At 44.3% G+C, this 10,706-nt stretch overlaps 1 protein-coding gene across 1 annotated transcript; it reads right to left on the bottom strand.

The window, feature by feature from the left end:
- Positions 1-3,776: 3,776 nt before the first annotated feature.
- CAPSL (calcyphosine like) lies at positions 3,777-8,533 on the bottom strand. The gene is made up of 4 exons (XM_075527281.1): positions 8,268-8,533; positions 7,219-7,396; positions 6,130-6,339; positions 3,777-3,878 (listed from the first exon to the last, which is right to left on the bottom strand). Exons 1-4 carry the CDS (start codon positions 8,483-8,485, stop codon positions 3,777-3,779), a joined length of 708 nt encoding a protein of 235 aa, XP_075383396.1. The 5' UTR covers positions 8,486-8,533.
- Between the last annotated feature and the right edge of the window lie 2,173 nt (positions 8,534-10,706).

Consider the following 10,706-nt stretch of genomic DNA (forward strand, 5'->3'; position numbering starts at 1 on the left):
GACAGCTTGGTGCCAGGAGACCAACAAAATGAATCAGATCAGTGAATATACCTTGTGGTCTAATTTCAAGAATATATGCCAGTGAGTGGGGCTTGCATTAAAACCCAGTTGCCTGAACCAGAAATTTATGCTGCAGGAGAGAACATGAGCCAAACAACGCTTCTGGACCATATCAAGCCAAAAATTTCCCCTCCAGGACAAAAACACGAAGCCACAAAAGCACAAAAGGGACAAAACCAAAATGCAGTAGAGGATACTGCAGGAGTGCCGCCTTTCCCTGGGGAACATACCAGAGTGAGAGGCTGTCCCCTGCCTCTCCACCCCCATGCCTTGGGGTCACAGGGATGCTCTGATGGCTCAGGCAGAGGTCGGAGCAGAGTTTGGGGGAGGTATAACGGAGCCTTTTCCCTCTGTGAGCAACGACAGGGCTCCGCCAGCATTTTTGGAGCACACTCCTGGCGCTGCCGGGCAGAGCTCAGCCCTGACAAGGCGCTGTGCCATGGGGCAGGCTGGAGCTCAAGGTGCAGGCAAAACCTTCGCCTCTGGTATTGGCCACAGCCCTGCAGACTCAGATGTTCCTATGGTTTATGCCATCCTGTTTAGCGTCTGTTGCACAACCAGAAAGAAGAAATAGCGCTTCAAACACGAAGCACCGACCAAGATCTGACAATCTTGATGCTAGCACCAGATACGATCGCGTGCATTGCCACCTATCTCCCAGTATCTGCCGTGTGCGCTGTGCAACCACAGACTGGCAGGACAGCCTGCATCACCATCTATCTCCAGCATCTGCTGGGTCTGTAACCAGCACACAGCAGCCTGCAGCTGAACGCAGGCGCTTGAGCTTCATTTTTGGCTCTCCCAGATCGCAGTGTAGCAGCCCCAGCAGACAGGGACAGTGAAGTGCTAAAGGACGGTTCTGGGCATCTGCTGTTGGCCCTGATATTCCTTCGTGTCAGGTTCAAACCCCTTTAACTTGCCTTTAGCCTCTGCAAAGTGCTTCCACTGAATCTCAGCTGTGTGTGCCCAGTGTGTCATTATGGCTGCACGTCTCCTCATAGACGTTTTCCTACCTAGCAGTCAATGCAATGCTTGTGTTTGTTCCATGAATGTGCACACGTATTAATCAAATGATATTTCTTACAGCACAGATTCCAGTTTGTGTTCTACGGCATCTCATTACAAGTGCAAAATCACATGTTATTCTTTCCCAGATCATTTCTTTTTCCTGAAAGCGCTATACCTTTTCTGCAGTTTCCAGTTTTCACTCAGGTTGCTCCAGGAGCAACTCTGTTCCCACAGAAGCGATCAGAAACTTTGCCACCGACTTCGAAGGGATCTGAAGCCAGCCCTTGGAAATGTGGTCTGTTCAAATTTCGAAATGACTACATTGTGCAAAATGTCCTCCTGATGCTGAGAAACGTATCCAGCAAGCGATGAGGTTCACACGCAGGGAGACCCAAGGAGCCGGCAGCCGCTCGGAGGACATCGGGGGTGCATGCGGCTCTCACCTGCAGGGTGGGCGCTGAGCCCTCCCACCAGGACAAGAGGGTTTGAGCTCTCCTGGCTCACATCCTTCAGGTCCCCACACAAAACCCCGTTAGTCACGCTCAATGCAGAAATCTCACCCTGCAGCACTGAGCTTTCCCCAGCCACCACAGGCTCCGGCTAAGGCTCCCAGAGGCTGGTGACAAAGCTTCTGCTGGTTTTAAAAGAGCATAGTTGCTTCCAGTACCGCTCCTCCCTTCTGAAAAGCTATATTGCATTTGGGATTAAGTAAAATCGGAAAGTATTAGGACTGAAAAGACAAACTGGTAACAGTTATTCAGATTAAAACTTCCACTGCACTTGATTAAATGTCAGCACAACAGATCGCTGTGGGGTCTGAAGACATGAGATAGCATGCCAGAAGGAAATAGTTTTTTCATTTTGTGATTCCCACAGTCCGTTCACATGACTTTTTTTTTTTATTTGAAACATAGAAGACAGATAATATGGCACCCTGTTGTGGAGCCAATTAATAAATGAGAAATAAATGGATTCTACTCAAGCTGCCAGGACATGTACAGCCTCTATTTGATAGTAAGTTTGTTTTTCATATAAGGTATGTTGGCACTTCAGTAGCATTGCAGTAAGTAAAGGTTCCTCTTATGATCGATGGCAATCATAAAGAGACTCTTTCCACCAGTTTCCAGAGTCAGCCAGTATGCAAGTTCCTGGAGGCTTACAGGTCAAAGAAAATAATTGAGTTTGCACAGCCTTTACTAAGAAATTGCAAGCAGTTGTTGCTTGTACTGAGACCACAGCTGGACAAAACAAAAGCAGAGTTTGCACAGGACCAGAGCAGCAAGCACTCAGGACTTCAGTGTTTGAACTGTTAGCAGCCCAGGCTAAGTAAGAGCTGAGACTTCATCAGTCAAGCTCTTTTGAAAGTCCAGTCTATAAACTTATACTGCTTTTAGCTGGCTGCCAGCCTGAAATGGATCAAATGCTGCCATACAGAAGCCATTTACCCTTTGCTACAAGCAGCAGCATCTCAGTTTGGGAGAGCAGCAAAATGACATGAGAGAAGCAAAAAGAAGAAGACAAAAGGAGAAGGAATCAAGGCAGGAATAATTAGACAGCAACGCCCCCCTCTTCTCTTTTCTTTTTTTTTTTTTCTCCAGTTTCCTTTGTGCACCATTTCCCCACTCTCTGTATGGGGAAAGGACAGAAGATCTCAGAACTGAGACAGCCTCATTGATGCGACCAGGAGGGCAGGTTCCCATCCTTTTTTCAGCATCAGAAACAGAAGATGACAAGACAAGAAAGTTACAAGTTCTTGAGTTCCCAGAAAGTTCCCTGAAGTCATAGCTTGGTCATAAACCAGCATAAACACAAAAAGTAGTAAGCAGCTTTCAGTGTAGGTACGTACAGACAACAGCTACCAGACCAGTAAATGTTGCAGGAACAGTGAGAAGAAAATATTGTAACACACATACACCCTTTAAAGAAAAATATTAGTGAGACGATCTCACAGTACAAAAAGAAAGACATCAAAGGGGGGAAAAAGCTATAAGCGGGCCCACGGAGGTTTGAAGCATGGCATGCACAGAAAAGATGCCTGTACGCTGAGTTGTAAGCCAGGGAGAAAACAGGGCTTTAAAGAGCATTGGGCATTTATTCTGCTCCGTGTCTCCCCTTCTTGATTTGTTTCTCCCTCCAGCCTCTTGGCACTGGGAACTCACGTGTTCCCAGCAGCGAGCTGAGCAGTTGCTCCATCTCACAAGTGAGACTCAAGAAGCCAAGACATGTTGCAGTGCTACAGGCGAGAGGGCTACTCGACCCTCCTGGGACAGGCTTTGCCACATTTATAACAGTCTGCTGCAGACCACCACCCTTCCAGAATATTTTGGTTTCCTCCTCTTGTATCCTCTGTCTAACAGAGCTGTATCTAACACTGGAGGAGGGGATACATTCAGGAGCCAGAGGGACCTAGTGCAGATGTCTGAGAAGAAAGGAGCAGCTCATCTCAGAAAAGACAAGACATGTCAGGGGTGCAGGGAGAAAAGGGACAGATCTGTAGAGTGATGGGATGCCAGATCTGCTCTCTGATTATGCTCCGATCCCCTGAGGGAGCCTATCAAAGCATCTGGGAATTATTTCTGCAGATTGACTGTAATTGGCACAGTTACTGGAAGCTCTTATTATGGAAAATGAGCGTGTTGTTGTGCATACACTTAATCATGGAAACCTACAAAAGGTGGAGATAAAGTCTTGCTCCTTTAATCATATGATCAGAGTTTCCAAGCATTCTTCATCATGATGATAAAATAGACATCTGTGTCTATTGAAGCGCTGACTCCTGCATAGTAGTTCATGAATTCTTCTGTTGTGACCTGAGACAGAAGGATTTAAAACAGGAAAATGAACCTTATTTTTTTTTTTTTTAATGCTGTAAGTCAAAACCACACTTTGAGAAGAACTCTAAATGAAACTTAACACTTGCTATTTCACATTGTTGCTAGTGAAAAGGAATCCAACAGGAAGAATGAAGACACTGAAAATTTGCATAAATTCACTTCTTTGCTAGAAATAAGAGCTCTTGTCCTCCAGGAACACTTGGATGGAAATGAAACATGCAGAGTTAAACTAACCTTACCAGGAACTGAAGTTAAAATCAGTGCTGCCCAAGAAGACAAATGTTTTAATGCATTTTTTTCCAGGGATGCTACAATCTGGTTCTTTGCATTATTATTAATAAAAGTGGATGGGGTTTCTGGTGCAAGCCAGAGACAGCTAGGAGCTTTATATCCATTCAGTAGAGAGAAAGTATCATTGCTCTAAACAGGTCTTGCTTAAAGAAGCAAACATTCTTTCAACTACCTAAGAGTTTTGAATCTCTTTCATAGGTATTTGGGGGTTGAATCAGTTTTAAAATAATTTTTAAAAAAATCAGATTAGCAGATAGAAATAGTGCATGTCTCCTGTGATGCCGTAACTCTTGAACTGTATAGGTCATTCTTTGAATAAACATCACATAGAAAAATATTTGCTCCTACCACGTTGTGCATTTGAGAGCTAAGTAAAACGTGACAATGAGGAGAAGTGAACACTGTAGACTGTCCTGCCATCAGGAACTGATTACAAGCTTTGCTGACCCTGCCTGTTTCAGAGGCACCCAGCAAGATCATGGTGAAGAGGACCTTTCTAGCAGATGCTTAGCCTTGAGGCATTTCTGCTAAAAACATTCTAGGTATTCAGCTCATACCAGTGTCATTAGTGATCTCTCATTCAGGCACAGGAAAGGCACAGTCAGTTCCCAGAAGAAACTGCAACTGCGTGGGCTAACGTCAGGATTGCTGAAGAAGAGGTAGGTGCTCAGAGTAACTTTTCTGTAAGGTCAAACACTGCAGTGTTTATAAGATACAAGGCACTGAACTTGTCAAGAATCATTTTGGGGACTCATTTAATGTGTTCATGTATGACCTCAGCACAAAAAGCAGGAATATTTTGCTTGAGGTTTGCTAGACGCCACCACTGCTGCAGGGAAGGAAGGGGACAACTCACAGAACTGGTACCTCTGAGGATGACACAACAGAAAAAGGGATGAAATTCAGCTCTACCAAGTGCAAAGTCATGCCCAAGGGAAACAAAAACCATCACCTCTCTGCAAACTGAGAACCTGCTTATTGGAAACAAAGCAAGTAGAGGATTTGGGTGTAGTAGCCAGCCATTAGACAGGTAGGAATCACCAGTGTAGTGCAGCCATGAAAACTCAGGTGCAACCTAAGAAGTGTGAAGTGTTAAAGACATTCCACAATGCACTGATGAAACCTTATCTAGTTTGTTATTATCAGCACCTCGGACTGAGAATGTCACTATGTGAACAGTGGAGATCCACAATTGCTCTGAGTTGGTCAGACATGTGTAAGTTCAGACCAAAGAAGTTTGCAGATACATAACGAGGGGAAACAAAGCAGGTTGGCTTGGAGACGGTTACAAAGCGGATGCATAAGCAGTCCATCACAGAAGGTGCCCAGGCTTTGCACCTGCGCCAGAGAGTCGAGGCGGAGGGCAGGAAGGGCTCCCAGCCCTGCCTCAGCTAGTAGCTCCTCAGAGCACACGGCTGGCGGCAGCCCCCCAGCCCCACACTCCCTCCAACCCTCTGTGGATAAACCTATCTCTATTATGGACTGATTTCCAAGCCAAGTATCTTAGTAATCACACACACTGGAGAAGTGCTAACTATAAAGTATCTCACGTGTTACAGAACCTGCTTTTGAACTGGATCGTGGTATTTATTCTCCTAAGAAGTGAAAAATCCTCCAATTTATGTGGATCTTGAAAACCGGCAATCGTGTGGGTTAGTCTGAAGATATACTTAGAGTAATCTATGGAAGTAGAGCATTAAGGCTACAAGCAATCTCACATCTAACCTTGCACCTCCTGCAGACCGCCTTTGCCTCCGAATGCATAAGCAAGCTGCACCAACAGTCCTACACAGAGGTTATGCATCTATTTTACTGTCCCCCATAAATGTGACACAAATGCATATTTGGTACTGCAATCACTCTCACATTTAATAATTTAAGTCAAATGCTGAGTCAGATGGTGATTTCATGGCTTGACATCAGGTGTTCCACTTACCTTCCCATCTTTGTCATAGGGTGAATCAAAATTATCCAGAAAGGCCCTAAAAACTTGATCTTCTGTCCAGTCTCCATTTTGGTATTTGGGATGATGCTTTGCATTATACACCCCCCGTAAGTCTTCAATTGTTATGACACCATCACCAGTCTTATCTAACTTCCTAAATGCCTGCATGATGATCTCTTTTCTTGCATTCGACATGGGAGGCTGTAAAGAAATATTAACAGAATCATTTTATTTCTGCCAACTACTTGCCCAGTTCCACATTCAAGTAGCTGCCTATTTCAAGGCACTTGGGACAACAAGCTGCTGACAGTCTACACTGTCCATGAGCTAGGAAGGGCCATATATCACCAAAAAAGCAGTGTGGTCGAGACTATTCAGTGTCTATCAATACAATAGTAAATGGACAATAAGAGAAAATGCTACCTAGAACACTTTTCTATTCTACCCATTTTAAATATTTCTAGCAAGAAACTACTATTTACTCTAAGCACTAATTATTTTCTTTCTTAATTGTTTAGACTTCAGCAGAGCAAAGAGGCTCCAACCAAAATCAGCCATACTGTGACTGATTAGAGAAAGCCACCACTGGATTAGTTCATAAGGAGATGCATCATAAAATGATGGACAAAGAAGTGAGATTAATGGGCTGAACCACATAGGTACCCGGATTTCAATACAGGACTTTAGGTACCTAAATCAAGGCAGAAATTAATAGAAAAACCCATCATAACCATTTATTTGCAACTATTCTATTCTATTCTATTCTATTCTATTCTATTCTATTCTATTCTATTCGCAAGGAGCCTTACACCTTGCCACCTTGCCAATAAATTGCAGAGACGTGTTGGCTTCTGAGCTCTCTCATCCACAGAGGTATTGTTTAGGGTGATTTTCTCCTTTAGCATATTTAGATGGAAATAGAATATTTTAATTTCTCAAGAGTTACTGACTTGCTAAATAGAGCTATAGACTTTGCTAATTACTAAGATGAACAAAAGTGCTGTGTTTTGTGTTCAGGTAATGACGAATCAAGGCTTTTTCTCCATTTAACGCAGTAATAACATAAATTCCCAGACTTACTCTCAGTGTAACAAGAAATTCATCAAAATCAATTGTTCCACTGCCATCTTTATCAAATATCCGGAAAATCTCTTGTGCTTCTTCCTTGTCTATCATCATAGCATAATCATTTAATCCTTTCACAAACTCTTTGAAATCAAGGGTCCTGCTGTTGTCATCATCCATAATCCGAAATACTCTGTGGAAAATGTGCAATTTGAGGAGAATGCATAGGAAAACTTGGAGAATACTGCAGCGGTTTAGCACAGTGCTGGAGCACAGGGACACCTTACTGAGATAACATTTCCCCTTTGTATAGTCTTCTGAGGAAAAGAAAAAAAAAAAAAAAACACACACACAAAAGAAGGAGGAAAAAAATAACAACAAAAAAACCCCACACTTACTGACAGCAGAGATGACTTGCTTAGATTGGGTGCCTGAATATTACACAGAGGAAGTTAAATGAGGTGAAGGCTGCCTTAACTGAAGGAGCCTTCCTATTCATTATACATTGAGCCGTCTAAAAGTTGGCCATGGAGATGAAGTTCCAGCTGGCCACCTAGGATCCCTCTCTGGTTTATGGGGCCTGGGAGGGGTTTCAGGGTGTGATGCAGCTCCCCTTTCCTAGGGGTGGGGTGACCCACGCTATCAGGGCAACTGCAGCAGTCTAGACGCCTCCCATAGACTGGACAGCTAATAGACCATTACACACAAGGGAATCTCACCCCAAAGGAAAGGAAGCACAAAATGCCTAGTATTGAGATACTTAAGTTAATTATACAAAATACCAAAGAGAGAGATATGTTGTATGTTCCCCCCCTCTCCCTGGCAGGAGTTGTTGTGGGTCTCAAGGAAGCACCTTCCTCTGGGGGATTCACGGTCCTCAGTCCTTCAACAGGCAAGCAGGTCCGTCCTGTCTCCCAAAACACAGCAGCCCCAAGCCCAGGCTCTGTGGGTTGTGGCATTTGCATTGGAACCAGGAAACTAAAGTTTTGGTACCTGCTTAGCCCATGAGCCTCTTGCAGCTAAAACTATTGGGCTGAATAATGGATTTGACTTCTTAGACTCACCTGCTAAGTCCTTTGATGCCTGCAGACCCCCTTGCTAAACACTGCAGGCGAAGTCTTTCTACAGGGTCGGTGGTTTTGGACAGGTTTCTTTTGGCCTGGATTGCCATCTCTCGGTCATGCCTTGCTGTGCCCGGCATCTGGAAGGCCGAAGTACTCATATGGCGTGGATTCTCGTACACAGGGCAGAGTGCTGAAACCTGCCTTAGTACATGGAGCATCCCAAATCCCTCACTTGCAAGGTGCTGGCAACTCTCTCATGAGGACTTATTTTGACCCTCTATTTCCTTTTTCTTATATCCTTCTATCAGAAGGGGAAATTGCCAATATGGGCCACCAACCCCGAAAGGAGAGCTCAGACAACCACCCTGTGATTAACTCAGATGCAAATATGAAAGTGTGGGTAAGAATTTGCCGCCTACAGTGTACGAACACAGCAAAAACTGGGGGATGCAGGCAGGAGAACACTGCTGCCTCCACATCCCCAGCAGCCCTGCTGAGCCTCCTCAGCCTGGCCACGTTTGCAGTTTGCATTTGCCCACAGGTAGAGCTGTGACAGCAAAAATTGTTCTGGGTGAGGACCTTTTCCTTATGTTTGCTTTTGTTCCACTGTAGTCCTAGTTCTCCAGAGCAGGGCTTTCTCCCACTGCACATCTGAGCAACAGCCATCACCCCGAGACCTGACCGTGCCTACAGATGACACCTTGTGCTGTTTTAACATAACTGCAGAAAAAATTAATACCTTAAATTTGCACAGCATTTAGCACCCCAGGATTTCAGGACTCTGCCAACAGTCACATAAGCCTTCCAGCTTCCCTCAGAGGAAAACAGTGGAATAAAAAGTGGGAAAACCAGCCTGTAGACTTGCAGCACTGCAACAGCACCAGCAAGAGCAGCATGCCTGAGCTGGCAGAGGGTCATTCCTCCTCACACAGGGATTATTTGTGCCTAGTGCTAAGAGCACCAGGGCTGCCCATGCCCATACTGACACTTTAGGGGCACGCTGAATCCTTGCCCCTGGGCACATGCTCAGGGCCAGGACTGCTGCTCCCTAGCCTGGCTGCGGGTCTGCAGATCATGAAGGCCCCCAAAATATTTTCCAGCCTTTAAAGCATCACAGGACCAGGGCACAAAAGAGTCACAGAAGGGCTGGGCTGAGTTACAGCAGAGCTCTTGACTCGGAGAGCGCTTGGTGCTCTGCTGAGGGTGCTCTGGGATGGGGAGATTAAGATGGGCAGCCCTGTGAGGCACCGTCAGTGCATGTTGCACTTCCAATCTTGTTGTCACTGCACATGCAGAAGTGTGAGTTGAAACGGTCAGAGAAAACTTCTGAGAAACATAGAATTAAACTGTTTCACCTTAACTACTCCGCTCCTGTCTACAGAGCATTGGCTACGGCAGCTGGTAATGTCACTTGTGCTGACTTCTGCAACTCCTTCAGTCGACACCAGCTGGGCTTGGAAAAACAGAAAAATAAAATGTTTTTGTTCCCCCCAAATGGTTTCAGTAATAGCTTATTGTAGCAGTCTAGCGTGGTAGAAAAGAGACCATTTCAGCTTTTGCTTCAGCCAGAATGAACAAAGTTCTTCTGGGAACTCATTAACAAGTGACCAGAAAAACCTTGCAGCTATGTGAGATCAGCAGTCAGAAAAGTTTTCTGCAAACAATGACCTGTCCTTAAGAGGAGATGTTTAGCTGGCAAGAATATAAAATACAGGGATGTTACATAAGCACAGTGCAAACTATATTTACATTATAAAAGTATGTGCTATAGCTTATATATATATAATGCCTATGCATCTATATACAGAGTACATAATGCATGCATAGCACTGTGCAGGATGCCTCTATACTATGTTATGTACTTATATAGATCCATAAATACTGAGACCAACGATGACATAATGCATCTCCACTGCATGCTACAAAAATCTGCACAAACAAACCCCATGCAAAGAGTGTAGTAGCTCTTTGCCTCGGGTTCAGTGGAGGCGTTTCCAGTATACTGCAATGTAATCTGCAAATAATCATTTATTGCAAATAATCATTGCAGCAAGATTCATGAACTGAGGCTAGGGAGGGATCATCTGATACGATATGTATTATGATCTCCTGTACCTCAATAAAAGCCACTGAAACTGGCCAATCCTCAGTTATCCCTGCAGTAAGTACAAAGTTTGCTTCTACACCTAGAAGCATTTCTAGCTGAGAACGCACCATCTCTAGGCTAAGTTGTTCCAGTATTGAATAACTTTCTTTTTAAAATATATTCTTTGTTTCTAGTCCGAATTTCCCCCATCACTAGATGCTGTTTTACTTTCTTTTACTAGATTAAAGAGCTACTTATTAAAAATTTGTCCAGATGCAAACACTTGACAGTCCCTTTTAAACCCTCTTTGGCTAAGTAATTAGACAGAGCTTAGGACTCTTGCTACAAAATGA

Source organism: Mycteria americana, chromosome Z (assembly GCF_035582795.1).
Source record: "Mycteria americana isolate JAX WOST 10 ecotype Jacksonville Zoo and Gardens chromosome Z, USCA_MyAme_1.0, whole genome shotgun sequence".
Taxonomy (NCBI): domain Eukaryota; kingdom Metazoa; phylum Chordata; class Aves; order Ciconiiformes; family Ciconiidae; genus Mycteria; species Mycteria americana.

What these genes read in the sequence shown, in the direction of transcription:
- CAPSL (XM_075527281.1), bottom strand. Translation starts at nt 8,485, where the DNA reads ATGCTCCATGTACTAAGGCAGGTTTCAGCACTCTGCCCTGTGTACGAG. An exon ending in GGCATCAAAGGACTTAGCAG is followed by an intron (nt 7,397 to 8,267) that starts GTGAGTCTAAGA and finishes CATTTTCCACAG; the next exon opens with AGTATTTCGGATTATGGATG. An exon ending in AATTTCTTGTTACACTGAGA is followed by an intron (nt 6,340 to 7,218) that starts GTAAGTCTGGGA and finishes ATTTCTTTACAG; the next exon opens with CCTCCCATGTCGAATGCAAG.